Source organism: Ciconia boyciana, chromosome 1 (genome assembly GCF_034638445.1).
Source record: "Ciconia boyciana chromosome 1, ASM3463844v1, whole genome shotgun sequence".
Classification (NCBI taxonomy): Eukaryota; Metazoa; Chordata; class Aves; order Ciconiiformes; family Ciconiidae; genus Ciconia; species Ciconia boyciana.
Window position 1 is genome coordinate 218,981,521 of NC_132934.1, and position 16,155 is coordinate 218,997,675.

Below are 16,155 nucleotides of genomic sequence, written 5' to 3' on the forward strand. Positions count from 1 at the left end.
ATAAGAATTATTACTCTTATTGCTGGAAAATGTGGCCGTCCTGCCAAAGCATGACAAGTCTGCAGCTATTGGAGTTTCTCTCCTGGGCTGGACCTGTGGTTCCTTTTGGTGTCCACCCTCCCTGCCTCCCCTCCCCAGCGCCCTCATCCCTGCCCCTCGCCACCAAAGCAGCATCTACACAGCAGCTGGGTGAAGTATGTGAGTTGGTCCTTGCAGAGGTCCACAGCCTGGGACAAAAATCCCATCAATGTCAGCTGGAGCTGGATGAAGCCTTCAAGGAAGAGAGACCACCTAACACCATGAGAGCAAAGGGAACAAGCTGACATTTTGGAGGCAAGGACAGACCATCATTCATGAAGATGTATGAGTTCAGTACAAAACCATTTCTTAAAAATGATTTATTAAAAAAACCACAAAACCTTTCAGCTATATGGTTAATGGTCAGTGCTGACATCACCAACACTGTCAGCAGGAACAAATGCTTTGGAGGACATAAATCCAGAAGACTGCAGTGTCCAAAGGTTAATGTGTGTGGACTAATACACCTGAAGAAGCAAGTTGCACCACTGAGGTGGAGGCGGCAGGCGTAGAACAGCGTACAGACAGACTCCCATGGCAGTACAGAAGTAGTACATCGCACCCAGAAGATTAGGAAGCAGCACCATCGTCTATCTCTCCAAGCATCCATCCTTCACAGTTCAAGTGTGGGGTGATTCACATGGCTTCACATCCCTGGACATAGATCGCAATTCACTTTTTTGGCATCACACTTTGGATTCTGGGCTCTTTATGGGGTTTCCTGCCAGTTTCTCCTTCTCTGGGTCTGCCTTTGTCTCTGCTGTGCTACTGGCTTCCCTCTCCTGCCGTCTGAGAATCACATACACAGTCGTGAAGCACAGGAAAGCGCCCACCTCAAAGAAAAACTGGAGACCAAGATACCTGTGGTGTGGAAACACAATAAATCAGGGCACCAAGCACCAACACCCAATGTCCCCAGGCACCCAGCAGATACTGAACATGGGGATGGGCTCCTTGGACACATTGAGCAGTGGGCAAGCAACAACTGCAAGCCTGGCTCCTGAGAAGGGTGGCAGAAAGAGGAGGAAGAGCTAGGAATAGCAACTTCTCTTTGGTGTTACATTAACAGATCATATCTCCCGGTAAAAAGGAGGCATATAAAAACATGTCTTGGGGTTGAGGGTGAAGAGGACTTGCTGCAGCTATTGGGCATGGAGTCACTTAACAATATACTTGCAACAGGGATGGAAGACCACCTACAGCTCTCTTCCAGCCTCCCCACAGTGCACAGGCTGGATTTGGTGTCCCCTGTGTGTCAAGCTGGGCTGTTCTGTTGGAAGATGAACCCCAGGGTGCAAGGCACCCTGCATGGACCCTGCACCACCTCACAGGCAGCTTTGAGGCTGGGGGTCACCCCTGCTGCTGCATTACCTTCATGGAAGAAGGCATCAGGCCAGGCTGCTTGTGTCTTTGCTGGTGAAATAAGTAATCATAGCATCATAGGATAGCCCAGGTTGGAAGGGACATCAAAAGATCTTCTGGTCCAACGCTTCACGGGAAAGGGGGCCTAGATGAGATTATCTAGCAGCCTGTCCAATTGCATCTTGAAAACCTCCAGTGATGGGGACTCCACCACGTCCCTAGGGAGGTTGTTCCAGTGAACGATTGTTCTCACTATAATGCAGGGAGCGCTTCTGGAAGTGGACCTTTGTGGTCTATAGCATCAAGTTAGCATGGTCCTTGGCATGGCTTTGGCTTGTGCCAATGACTTCCCTCCAAACCATTCCTGAGCACTGCTGGGAGTTAGCACTGGCCAGGGGGATGCGAGTGTCCCTGTTTGCTTACCATGGCATATGCAACAACTTATCCCACGTCGAAGGTGGCCTGATGCCACATTCCCCCTGGGTTTCCCTCTGCACCCCCAGCCCTTATCCTGACGGCCCATCCCTACCTTTGCCTGAAGAGGTTATTGTCGTAATATCTGCAGGCTGCCTTCCTGTCGCACTTCTTCTCCCAGAAGATGCAGGTCGTGTCGATGGCGCTGCCGTACAGAACGGGCCCCGGCATCCACGCTGGAAGCAGAGGGTCAGAGAGGGCTTTGTTATGTTATGGGAGCACCTCTGCAGGGACAGACCCAACCCTGGTTACTTTCCCATGTCTTTGGGTGGAATGTGGCTGGGGATGGTTTTCTTTGCTGTGGCCCATGAAGCCACCGGTCCTGCACAGCACGCCAAGGGCTGGTTGTGTGTTTGCACCCCACCAAGATGCAAGAAGGTCCTTCTTTCTCATTGCTCTTTGATAAGGGACCATCACTGATCCCAGGAATGATGTTCACCTCCTTCATGCACTGCACTCCTTCCCATGACTGCAGTGGCATGTTTTGGGGGCCTCCAGGTGAAAACTGATTTCCACCATAAGAAAAATAACTAGTGGGATCACAGGACATGTTTTGCAGCCACCCTGATATGCTGGAGGCAAACATGCAGCATCTGCACCCAGCCAAGAGTTGTCCTCCTGGACCCAGACTTATTCCCTGCCCTCTTTTATTTAGCTGTGTAGATGTAGCCCCACGGAGATGCCTCTTCCCCTCCCCACCATGTGCAGCCCCCCAGACCCTGCAAGGCATCGTCTTTCCCTGGCTTAGGACAGGCTTTGGTCACTCTGAAACTCTGAATAAACAGCACTTCTTCAGCCCTGGGGCTGCTCAGGGATGAAATCCCCATGAATCCCCAAGAGCTGCCATGATTTTCTAGAACGGCATTTCAACACGTTTTAATTCACCTAAAACTCTCAGCAGCATGAACTGTATCCCAACTGCAAACGATTTGTCTTCAGGCTGGATGCTCCTGAAAAACAAAATGGAAAGCGTGCCCTCTGGTATTTGCGCAAAGACGGATGTTTCCCTCCCTGGCATCGCATGAAGCCTTACCCAAAAAGTCATCCTTCAACCCAACCACGAAGGACCCCAGGCAGTTTCCATTTACGTCATCAAAAATGACGTTTCATTCATTAGGGCTAGAAGCTTACCACAGCCTTTTCTTGGCCTGAAAAACCTACCAAACTCTGTAGGAGACAGGGAGGAAGTCAGCAAAGTATTTTTGTTTTTAATTTAAAGAATCCGTATGAGTAACACACAAACAGAAACCAATATAGCTGCTGGCTCTGCCAAACACAAGCAATACTGTAAGTGATTTACGTGTTGAGGAAGTGGCTTTTACTGAGGTGGGATGCCCCAGTGTATACTTTGGTGGTACCCCAGTTTTCTGAAATAAATATTTCAGGCTGTGTTCCCTGCTGGGGTCACACACGGGAGAGGAGCGGGTGGCAGAGGACCCACCCGGGGTCATCCCACCTCAGGGGACTCAGCTTCCCTTTCCTCTCTGGATGCCTAGTGTATGCATAGCTCACTCATGGCATAAAAGGTGATTTAATAATGCTGGGGGATGGAGGTAAAAAAAGGTTTTAACCACAGCTTTTCCCTAAAAAGCAACTGTTTGGAGTGCTTCGACCACAGAAATGTGCTTGGAAATACCATTTATAGACTAACACAGAGATTCCCCCATGGCTTTCCCCTCTCCCCCAGCACAGCCCCAGCCTCAGCCTCTCCTGCCCGTCCCAGGCTCCAGCCCCACAACCAACCTGGGGCTCGTGTCGAGGCTGGCTCCAGCCTGCCGCTGCCTGCCCCACAGGCACCTTTCCAAGGGTGTGGGAAACTAGAGTCCTAATTGCTTCTCTGCACTAGGAAGGGAGGCTGTATCCTCAAGCGAGACCCATCAGAAGGAAGGAAGGTAATTAAACTTAACACGGAGCTGCATTAAAAAGTGCCAAAGTACTGCTATGCTAAATTAATGCTGAGTTAATGGTGCATCTCATTACTGAGGTATCAGCCGTGGGTGGGGAGAAGGAACAGGATGGCTGCTGGATCTGAAGGTTGTGTTGAGACCAGGAATGGGGGGTGCTGAGGGCAATGTGGGGTCCCTGCGAGCCCCACGGCCCTGTCAGTGGGTGGAGGTGCCGTGGGGGCCTGGCATGGCATGACACCCACTCACCCACCAGCTGCTCCTTGCCTGAGCCTGCTGGTGAACACCACGTTGCGTGCAAGAGCAATTGGCCATGCAGCACCGGTGGCTCCATGATAAAGCCTCCAGCAGCCTGAAATCCCCACTTGCTGCTTAACTCCACAGGGCGTTCAGCAGCAACAGCCAAAGAGACCTTGGAAGAGCCTTGGTAGTCTTAGGGCAGCAGGAGCTCTGTTAGTGCAGGGTCTTCAAGAGCAAGTCCTGAAGGTCTCTCCTGCTTCAACATTTGAGGCTGGAGATGCTCGATGTTTCTGTCCTGCCCAGACATGCCAGGTCTTTGCTAGCAAAGCTCAGCCTGCTCCTGAGACAGACAGCCTAGAAGATGGACAACCACAGGCACTGCCACATGACAGGAGCAGGGAAGCCCCCTTCCCCATTCCCTGCACCAACACTTGCAAGAACCATGTAAAAGCAATGGGAGGAACTGGGCACGAGGTGCAATATAGGGCTGATTTAACCCTCCAGTCCCTCAGCTGGAGAAAACCTTCCTGTGCAATTCAAGGACCCCTCGGTTTTCCAAACACAACCTCTTGATGCCTTTTCTGCCGTGCTTAGAGGAGTGGCTGCACCTAGACCATGGCCAACCCAGTCTGCTCACCTGAGGATGAGCATGAAGGACGGCGTGTGGGACGTGCTGGCGAGGATCCCCGCCAGGCAGGACAGGACCACAAAGGGCAGGAAGAGGTGGGAGCAGCCGGTGCCACAGGTCCCGGGCTTGGCAAACCCCTCAAGCCCATTTTTAGAGATGCAGCTGCAGTTGGTGTAGTTCTGCAAAGAGAAGAGAAAACCCAGAGGCTGCTCATCTGCTCAAGGCTATGGAGATACCAGGGATAGCTGCCAGCTGTCATAGGGAGGGAGGGTGTTTAGGTTTTGTCTGTAAATAATTAGCAGTAATTAGCACTCAACACTTCAGGGAGAAGGGGCAGGGGGAAGAAAAAGAAACACATACAATGAAGCTGGCTGGGGATAACAGACTGAGTGGATGAGGAAACACATTTTCCCATCCCCACTTCCAGCCTCCAACATGCTGCCATCTCTGAAAGGAGGTCCCAGTTCCACCAGGTCCCATGGGCATCACGAGGATGTCACACGGGTGAGCACGCACAGCTGATGGGGGACCACAGCACTACCTTGGTTCATCTCTCTGTGCTTCCAGAGGCCCCTGGAAGTGCTCCCAACCCAAACGCATCCTTGCCTTGTTCATGTGAGCCCTAGCAATGCCTCCCTACCCCCTGCAGCAATCCTTCTATGCTCGTGCTTCCTTTCTTTCACGCCTGTTGTGCATTGAAGATGCTTACCCACAGGTTTATTTCAATGTCATCATTTGCCAGCTGAACGCTTTGCCATCCTGCATAAATCTAAACTCTTGTCATGGAAAAATCTCACCCACAGCTGACAAAACATTCAAGCCTGATGTGAGCTTACTGGCCTGTGTTATATCTTTTGGAGGAAATCTCCAGGGGAGCAGCCTGGGCTCCATCACCTGTACCCAGCTTGTCTCCTGCTGTGAGACCCTTCATCCAGGGGCTACGCGTTGAGCAGAGCTGGCAATCAAAGCCAGAGCCCAAGCTCAGGGGAGTATTAAATCTGAAAACACTTCCTAGGGGAAAATGCAAAACCTCACCTTTGAGAGAGGGTCATAAATAACCGGCTCAGCATTAGCAAAGGAAGGATGCCCTGGGGCGAGGGATATGGATTTTTTATTTTTCTCCAAATTTTAGTCACAATTCTCTTTTTTTTTTTAAAGAAACCTCATTTTTGGGGGGAGAGACCTTTAAATAAAATGAGCATGATCTTATTGTTGCTGCAGGGGGACAGATTCACAGCGCGATGGCAGTTTACAGAAGGGTGCTCCGGAGGCAGGAGCAGCCCAGTCTCCCAAATCCCCGTTCCCACATCACTGCCTGGGGAAGAGGCACGGCCAATGCCCATAAGAGAGACCCACAAGGAACTGCTCCCGGCTGAGAGCACGGGGGGAGATTTGGGATGAAAGGGGACACAATCCCTCCTCCCACCTCTAGGAAAGAGGATTTAATATTTTAAATTAAGACTGGGATTTATCTTCTCCAGTCATCTGAAACGAACTAAACCAAACTCATCATCTGGGCTTCTTCTGCAGTCGTGGAGGGAGAGGTGGGTCTCCAGAGGACCCACCACAGATAAGTGCCTATGATAGCTGAGATTAATTTGGGCCAAAGCAGTTAACAAAAATGCAATTAGACAAATTAAAACTCATTCAATCTGTGCAACTGCCACCTTTTACGGAGAATTGGAGTCACGATATTTAGGGGACTCGCACAAAGTCAAATGGAGACAAAGGGCTGGAAATGCACACAATGGAGGCACAAGACCATGCTCTGCCCCTTTCATTTGAAACTTCGGAGAATTTTTAGAGCAAGGAGCATGACCCCGGCTGCAAAAACCTCCGAGCAGTGGGGACAAGCCACAAAGTTGCCAGTGGCCCGTCCCCGTGAGATGCATCGTCTGGGCAGCAGTGCCATGAGGCTGACGCAGCACCAGGGCTGGGAAAAACCACCCGACGAAGCAGGGAGAAGAGAATAACCACAAGCAGCCCTGAAATCGGGACTGTGGTTTCTGGGCAGGGACAGGCAGCTGGATGGCATGCAGCCAGCCCCGGGTTTTTCAGGGCTGTGTGTCAAACATCCCCAACAGTACCATTTAGCAATTGTTTTCTTACGAGAGAAAGCTGCTCACATCAAACTCTGCCTGATGCTGTCTTATTTCTCCCTTTTTTCCCCAGCTGGGACCTTGCGGTACCCTGAATTTTGGGGTGTGTGCTGACCAGCTCAGATCTGACACAGCTGGCAGCATAGGGATGTCCCTGCTCCCACCCGTGGCCATGCACGATGAGAGCAGAGCAGGGCTCAGAAACCCAGGAGCCCCATGGCATGGAGATTCCCGCAGTCCCAGGGGAGCCCCATGGCCACCTCTCTTCAACAGGTCACGCTGGACCTAAACAAATAGCAAAGCACTAAAAGGTTGTCACTGCAAGGTCCTGCTCTTGGGCAAAGTTTGCAGGCTCCTGCTGTTGCCCATGATATCTGGGGACATGCAAAGAGCAAATCACTTTCAGTGTACCAGAGCTTTCAAATGAGAGTGTCAAAGCCAAGCTTGCACTGTGCAAGCCTCCTCTGGAAGGGCTGCAGCAAAGCTGAGCACAAAATTGCAGGTTTTCCTGCACACTGGGGGTTTTTCTAGAAACCCAGGCATTTGGGACATGGAAAGCAGTAGGCAACAGGTCCCTGCACTGGCAAAGAGCTGCTGAAAATAGTGAGAAAAGTGTAATATAGCAGAGAAAGCAGGAGCTGGAGGAATGCCATAAAATGCAATAATATCTCATTTGTCCTTTCCTGCAACAGGTAATACTCAAAACTGGACAGGGACAGAGGTTGCTCTGCGGACACCTGAGCTCAGCTCCTAGTCCAGCATGATAAAGGAGCAGAGCTCAGCATCCGTAGCCACGTCACTGTGTGCCATGAACCCCCCATCCCAGGGAGATGCAACGTGCTCCAGCTACATGGCTTGGCATTTATAACAACATACTGAGATACGGTCCCTGTGTGGAAGAAGCTCTCACACAACTTAAATTGGGTCAAGATGCATCAGTAGGTGGAAAGAAGATTCAGCAAATTATCTCAGCGCTAAAGGAAGAGCTAATGCTGGCTTTACTAAGTAGCGTTTGCACGGCATCATCAAGGGAGCCCTGGTTTTGTTGTAGCATGTGGCTACACATAATAATATGTGTAACGAATGCAGGAGTGGGTCACGTTCAGGAGCACAGGGTGTCAAAGGGCTGGAGGCATCTCTGAGGAGGAAGAAGCAGTTGAAAAGGATCTGCTGTATGAAAGGCAGGCACAGGGATGCAGAAAAGCACATTGGGGACTAAGCTCTGGCAGAAAACATAATTGTTATTAAAATGAAGTATTGTTAATTAACAAAATGCTGCTAAAAAGTGCCCTGACAGTCCCATGCTGCCATTATATCCTGTGCCAAGAACACAGAGGAAAACTACTCACTCTATATGGATTGCTAACATTTTTCAGCTAGTGTTTTGAATTGGCCAAGATTTCCTTACTATTTATTTGTTGAACTGTATTGCGTGTTGTTGAACTGTACACCCAACAGACAACTAGCACTGGGAAAACACAGCCCTACTGGGGTTTTGGTGACAGGCAGGGAGCAGCAGAGGAGAGAGAAGCACATGGCAGCAAAATAACCCGCCCAGGTCTGCAAATGAAGGGAAAGCCAAGAGCAAACCCCATTTCTCTAGCCCCCGCATCGGGACTCTTCTACTAAATTATCCTCTTATGCAGACACTTGGCTTGACAACTGGTACTTATGGAGGGGACGCACACTGCAACTGGTGACTTTTTAACCTGCAAATCTGCAGGCTGAAAGGTGGAATAACATTGTTCTAAGGAGGCCCTCCCAGAGCATGCAGTGAAGATCTGCTAAATGTCAGCGCTGTGTGTACTGGGGCAATGGTCCCTCCAGGCTTGGCTTGCCCAGAGCATACAGAGTTGCTCCCTGAGTCCCCAAAAGCAAGATTTACCTCCTCTCTCTTCATCTGTAGATACAGCATAGCTAAAACAAGTTATATGATGGAAAGACCCAGGCTGCTTCTGCAACTATAGGTATCAGTTGAGCGTTTTCAGCTGGTATTTCCCCCCACTCTGCAGGACGGCAGTTTGGACCAAGTGCAGTTTTGCATTTTGCTTCAGCAAAAAAAAAAAAAAAAAAGTGCATTCTAGGCTTTAAGCAGTATTTTAGGTAAAGCCCAAGCAAATACTATTGGGTGAGCAGTCTGGGTGATACCTGCTGCATGACATCGAGGTATGTGGAAACATGTGCCACCTGCATTGATATTTTGCCTTCGCAACCCTGGAAAAATGGAAACACTCAGACTCCATCCAGTTTCAGAGAAATTCAGGCATATGATGCCAAATCAGGAGCCTGATTTCGGTAGGTCCCTATTCAAGGAACACAGAAGGGGCAATTCACAGCAGGAGCCTGGAGGTGGGCTGACTCACCCCATGGAGAAAGCATCCCTCGAGTACAAGAGGCATCCATGGACTTGGGGTCATGCTAGGTGCTGTGATTAGCCCTTCCCATGCTGCACATCCTCCTGTCCCACCACAGGAAACACAGCTGAGAAAGGTGACCTTGTTGGTGACTGTTTAGGGGTGAAGGGAAAGCAGAAGGTCTTTGCATCTGCCATGCAAAAAGTCCACTCAGGCTGCTGGGTAGCAAGGGAGATATTGAAGCTAGGGTTTGTGGAGCAAAACCTGACCTAGGGGGAGCAGTGGATGGGGAAGGACACCTTGACATCCTAAAAGGCTGGATACCTAAAAGGTTTCTGCTTGCTGCCTTGACCAAGGACCTGTACTGGCAAGGGCTGCGTTATACTGGAGAGTGCTAAGAGACACCGAGGTTTTCCTGGGACGTTCTCAACCTTCCCCTGCTCATCCCACACGGTCATGCAGAGCTTGTCCAACATTAACTAACATCAGAAAACCTAATTGCCCGGCGTGAGCGCTGCGTTGGTTATCCCTCATTAACCATCCCAAGCCAGGACGCTAGCGCAGTGGGAATGACTCACCAGGACAGAGTTGTTGTCTGCATTGGTATTTACGACTCTGCAGCCGGCGGAACAGGGTGAGATGTATTCAATAGAGTTAGAGCCACAGATGGGGTTGTAGGCTTTCTCAGGGCAGTTACACTGGAGGTTACACTCCAAGGCGTGGTGTCCAAATTCAGAGCTACAGCAGGAAGAAAATATTAATGCATGGTATTGAGCATCATTAATACGCATCTTATATAGAAAATATACTGCATGTATATCGAGATTAGTAAAGAAACACTTGATTGCTTAAAAAAACCTTCCTGACATGTAAGTGAGGACCCACAGAAATTCCACTACAACCCCCAAGCCTTTGCTCTGCCTGGGCAAAGTATCCTGACCACGAATGGTCAAGGGATTCACCCACTTCCTTCATACTTGGCCCCAAATGTGGGGTCTTGGGGTAGTGCAACACCACGCTGTGAGAGGTGGTGAGCTTCCCACTGAGGGCTCGGACCAGCTTCCACTGAGACCACAGGATGCTGAACATGTGAATTTACAGCAACTTGGATCAAGCCTTGAGGGAAGACAAGGGCCTGCCTGCATTTAGCTGTGTAGGGAAGCAGCCAAGGCTTTGAAGGTGTGATCCCAGGGCTGGCCCCTGCCCAAATTATTTGCCTGTGAGTAACATGCTGCACTTTCCAAGATGAAATTTTAATCTTGTGCTGTTTGTGCCAAAAATGGGTTCACTTTGGGTTTCACCACCAGCCAATGAAGTTAGAAGGAGTAAGACACAGCAGATTCAGTGTTTATTCACAAAAGCATTAATTTCTAGCCTTATTTGATCACCATTAACTGTTTCTCAAGAGGGAATAAACCCATTTCTGGGTATTCTGCTTAACTTCCACCTCCACCCCAAGGAGCGCAGCTGGGGATGGGGGGTACCCACAGCCCTGGGAATGACCCACCCATGCCTAGCTGGAGCTGTCAGTACCTCTCGCTGTAGGTAATGCCCGCGACCTTCTGCGTGGGGCAGCCGAGGAAGAGGAGGGGGAAAGCCACGAGCAGGCAGAGGAACATGCCGAGGACACACATGGCGCTGCATTGCCTCAGGGACATCTGGAACCGCTTCAGGATGGCACCACCCACCACGATCCCGACCATCGCCCCAGGGATGTTCACAGCACCTGGGGAAAGGCAGGTCCTTGTCTTCCATCCTCTGAGCCGTATCAGTCCCTTCATTACAGCGAAGGCCCAGAGGATTTGTTGTTGGATTCCTATTTTTCAATACTGGTGATCTGGAGGGGACCAAGGTTTTTGCAGAGACCGGTGGAATAATGCTAAGAAAGAACAGTTTTGCAAAAACAGCGGGACCCCCAGCAAACTGTCTGTCTTATGTATCCATGCATGGAAGATGTAGGGACCAGTGAAAAGCTATGCTTAATCCAGCAAATGTGATTTTTCAGTGTAGACAGGAGAAAATATCAATGAAACCCAGAGAGGATATTTAATTTCCGCATAATGCAGTCATGTGCCTACTTCTGTTGTCACCATTATAAAACTGTGAAGGTTTCCATGACAGGCTTGGAGTTTTGCAAAACCCACCTTACAATGGGATACCAAAGAAGTGCAATCTGTTTAATTCAACAAAGAATCAACAGGGAGGTTGCTTTCAGCCCATAAATACCCACACAAGGAAGGGTTTTCCAACTACAGAAAGCTTTTTGATCTAACAGAAAAAGGCAAAGCAAGATTCAGTAGCTGGGAACAAAAGCTAGATAAATTCGAACAAGAAAAACGGTGCACGTCTTCAACAGAGCGGGTAAATCAAGCCTGGGAACAACTCAGCAGGGCACATCAGTGGAAGGCACCACTGCTTCAGCATTTAACCTTTCTGCCTGTATTTAGCCTGGGTTGCTGGGCTTTACCAGTCTGCTCTGCTCACTTTCTTCTGATTTATTTGTTGCAGACTTCAGAATACTCTTTCTCTGAGGACACATGCTGTCTGTTCAAAAATATATTGAAAATACTTCTGCGTCTGGATCTCTGAACTCTTCAACTGATTGTAAGAGTAGGGCTTTATTCTTCATATTTTTATTACCATGACAAGCTCGCACAGGGAGACCTCAGTCCCAGACAGGAAATTCTGGATATTACAATACAAGCAAAAGCAGTCTAATCTCAAGAGCACATATCCTGCTTAGCATTTATTCCTTTCCTTCTTAACAATACCAACAGCAAGCAATTAGCCGAACCTTTACAAGCAATTAGTCTAACTATAGCAAACATTCTGAAGAGTTTAAGCTTGATTATGACACCAGCCTGACTGGCCTCTTGCTGCAAAGTATCTTCAAAATGCACACATGCACTACTGAAGTTTTAAATTTTATTTACCATCTACTTTTTTAAAGACCCTTAACCCAATGATCGATGTAAAGTAACCCCTGTTACAGAAACGTGCACAATTCATATCTGATGTTTCTTTGCTCCCTTGATGCAATGAGTTGGTTTCCACTCCTTGATTATAGAGAACAGCTTTAGATAACAAAGATTTTTCCAGGTATTGAAAGATTTTATTGTAGCAAGCTCAGGCTGCAATGTCAAGGAAGGAAGGTACACAGTAGCTGAGAAATCACATGGGCAAGGACTTCGTGCCACGTCTGTCTGTAGGTAACGGAAGGAGACTGGCAGCTCCAGAGGGAAAGGTGCTTCTTAGTAATCTCTAAATTGTTTTCTAAGAAGTGCTCAAAAGCTGTCGAGCCTTGATAGCAACACTTACCGATGATCATGTTGGCCAAGGATGCCGTCAGGGAGAACTGTCGCTCCAGGAACTTCCCCATGAATGTTGCTAAGCCAGCAACCATGGCAGAGAGGTTGACCTGAGCTAACACCACCAGCAAGTAGACGGGATGACGCAGGTTCCTCAACAGGACCACAGGAAAATCTGAAAGGAAAAGGGGAAACCTGTTGCATATGTAAGAGGTGGTCAGCAAAATATTAATCCACAGAAGTGGCAAAACCTTGAATTTTCCTGCATTTTGTGTGCAGAATTAACTCTTTAGGAGTGGTGAGCTCCTCTGAACATTTCATTTACAAAAGGGCAGAATGTGTGCTTTCAGGGTTTATAATGTCAGGGCTTGATTGTGTGACCATTTGGATATTAAAAAGTCAGGACTAAGCATCAGGACGTTGCAAAAATTAAACACCTGAAAATTGCAAAACAGGGTGAGAGAGGGAAGCCAACGAACCCTCATCCCACCTGCCTCAGGAATCAGCCATGGGATGGGTGAATCTATGGCAGAAGTTAGTTGTTGCAAAAGATGAAGCAAAAAAGCAGGGTTTTCAGTGCAAAGCATGTCCAGCCTCAAAGCGAACCTGAGAAGAGAGCAACTCCTCTCTGGACACGTCCCATCCCTGCAGAGCTCACCTCCGTATCTGGTAACCCTTTTGATTTGCTGCTAAGGTTGGTCACACTTAGTTTCTGCTGAAGCCCATGCAGTTGAGACTGGGAACCGCTCTAAACACACGTGCACGCAGGCAGCATGTAAAGGGTCTGTGCCAGTGCAATGGGAAACTGTTGGAGGTGTCAGCATCAGTAGAATAGAATAGAATAGAATAGAACAGAACATGTTATTAGGCGCATTGTCCAAATACCTCTTAAACACTGACAGACTTGGGGCATCAACCACCTCTCCAGGAAGCCTGTTCCAGGGTTTGAGCACCCTCTCGATAAAGAAATGCTTCCTAAGTAAACTCTAAACGAAGCATCTTGATCCAAGAAAAGTGATAACTCACATCCACACTTGGGTGATTTGCTCAAGCAACCCTGAACATCTGCTAATTCAGAGGACAAATCTGCTGCTTTCTGCAGCGATGCCTCCTGCTGAGCTCTTATTCAGAGCTGCCAGGGTCTTATGATGCCTTAGGAGAAAGGCAAGTGGCTCTGCGATAGTTTTTCAGCCTCAGCTGAACCTCTGTAAATACTGTCTATATCTCCTGCCTTCAACGGGTGGACTGTACCGGGGTGGCTGAGAGCAAGATCGAAACCTGCATGTCTTTGCCCCACCACCCATGGGCTGAGGGCTGCAGTGTTCAGTGATTCAGGGGCTTCTACAAACGCACATGGCCCAAGTAAACATCGCCTGGGTTCCCTTCCCTGAAGCTTTCTGGCAGGGCTTCTACTAAAACAAATACAAAAGTAGCTGGGAAGTCATTAAAAGTTAATTTATTTGTTTGCTGTGGTTGCAATGTCAATGTCCTTTTTGTTTCAATCATAAAAATGCATTTTTTGATTACAGGCAAGAAACACTCTAGCAAATTCCCCTGTGGCTGAACCCTTATTGCTTGAGAAAAAGATATCTTCAGCCTGCTCAGCAAAGACAGCTGCCCCGCTCCCAGCATTGCCAGAATCGGGATGCCCAATGCTGACACCCACCAGCTGGGAGGCTGCAGTTCTCCAGCCTGGAGTGATTTCTCCTTTGTGCACATCCTGAACCCGCTTTCTGCTCATGCCTTTGCTCTCCCTGAACCATCTCCTTCCCCCGTGCTCTTCTTCCGGCTTTGTAGCACGCAAGCAAAGGGAGTGCATAAGGGCAACTTCCACACAAACAGATGATGAGTTTCCCAGATGAGGTCTCTGAAAGTCAATATGCTGAAGCAGAGATAAGGAATTAACAGGGAGGATTAATGCAAGGGCCTGCCATAAATTAATGGTGTTAATTCTTAGCAGCTCACAAACAATCGGGACAATCTTTATATCAGCTCCAGCACAGAGGCACTGGAGGACTGCAGAGGGACAACTATCTGGTGCTTGCCTGGGATTTTCCCCAAGCTGTGTATTTGTTTTAGCTGTCCTAAAAAGTTATGCAAAGAGCAAAGGTCCCTCTGTGGATGCGAGGGGGTCCTCCGTACATGAAGGCAAAGCTTTCATTCATGGGAGTATCGCCTCTCCAGCTCAGCACTCCGCTCTCAGGGTTAGACAAGCAGCTAAAGACAGTAGGGAGCAGCAAGCTCAGGGCACTAGAGAGGGTCCAAGCATGCAAGGCAAGTTCAAGGACCCTGAAATACTGACACGTTGGAGAGCTGGGAGGCTAGAAGTCAACTGGAGAGGGAATGAGCTGCGATGACATCTCTGCGCTAGACCAAGGTGAACCCCAAAGAAGGGAGGTGGTTTTGCTCTTAAGTATCAATAGAGGTCTTGCTTTTTGAAGCATATTCCTGCCTAGTTTACATAGTGGATATCTCAGACAAATTGTAAATATGAAGCCTCCACTTGCTTGCTGAAAGATCTCCCCAGAGCTAATCCAGCCTTTTGTGGGAGTTAGTGGGAATCTTCCACCAAAAAGATTTCTTTTCCCTAGAGTTCTTCAGTTTTTTCAATCAAACTACACCCCCTCTGCCACCCCACATCAGAGCTCTAAAGCTACGACAGCGAGCAGATCTCCCACTCCATGGTGGGAAGCAGCAAGTTTGCCGTCCTCTGCAATCACCATCTCATTACTAATTCGATCTTCCTTACAGCTCCAGAGAGGAAGCTGGACAGATACTAAAAGCAAGTGGAAACTTTAAAATAATAATAAAAAAATATCCTTGAAACTATCTTTAGGCACCACAGAGAAACAACCAAGTCACAAGCCCAGTGTTTTAATTGCTTTGAAGATCACCTTTAATGGATTAATTCCCAGTATGTGCAACAGAAGCTGAACATCCTCCCAGGTGTTTTCAACAGAAGCCTAGAAATTAGCAATGGAAATGACTTCAGGCTAGCTAAATCCTACTTTCTTGATTACTGTGAGCACGTCCAACGCCTGCAAAAGGAGCACTTTGTGAGTACAAGGAGCAGCGTGCAACCCAGTGTCATCCAGCGCATCTGTGCAAGAGCCAAGATCATTCCCCACAGTGTTTTGACTTTCCTACTTTTGAATAACTCCAACGAGTGGAGCCTGCTCCCTTCTTGGTTAATTGACCTCATTGTTTGGAAATGTCCCCAGTGTTTTGCCTGAGTATTTATCCTGTACACAGCTTCATCCTGTTATTGCTGATTGTGGATGGAAAAGCTCTTCCTGTCCTTGAGGCAGAGTTCCCAGGGCTTTGCAAACTGCTCTCTGCTCATCACACCTTGCCCCAGAAAGATTTAAAGCTCAGTGGCTTCCAGACAAATGGAGAATGTGGAGCATCTCATGGGATGGGCTCTAACCCATCCTCATTTTTTTCCCAATAAAGTAAAAAACAAAAATTTCCCGCAAGCCTTATTTTGCTCTCAGTTATCTCCATGTGCACTGAAGCAACAGAACAAATGACAAAATGCATTTTCTTCTCCCTAATCATGCTTCATTTTGTATCATTTAAGCTGAAATAAGTGACTAAACAGCATTTCTGAACATCTTCCTCCTCCAGGTCAGCTTAGTAATTTAAGGCTTGCATCTGCCAAGCCCTTAAGAAAATGATGAACGCTTAAAGGCACTCTTCAGTTTTATT

The 16,155-nt window shown here is 48.4% G+C and overlaps 1 protein-coding gene across 1 annotated transcript in view; it reads right to left on the reverse strand.

The window, feature by feature from the left end:
- Positions 1–550: 550 nt before the first annotated feature.
- SLCO2B1 (solute carrier organic anion transporter family member 2B1) overlaps positions 551–16,155 on the reverse strand; it is a 60,041-nt gene continuing 44,436 nt past the window's right edge. The window contains exons 9-15 of the mRNA XM_072855530.1: positions 12,458–12,622; positions 10,673–10,865; positions 9,718–9,877; positions 4,696–4,865; positions 2,800–2,864; positions 1,970–2,090; positions 551–939 (exon numbers count right to left, since the gene is read on the reverse strand). Coding sequence (XP_072711631.1) covers positions 765–939; positions 1,970–2,090; positions 2,800–2,864; positions 4,696–4,865; positions 9,718–9,877; positions 10,673–10,865; positions 12,458–12,622 — 1,049 coding nt within the window. The 3' untranslated portion in view covers positions 551–764. The remainder of the gene's footprint in view (positions 940–1,969; positions 2,091–2,799; positions 2,865–4,695; positions 4,866–9,717; positions 9,878–10,672; positions 10,866–12,457; positions 12,623–16,155) is intronic.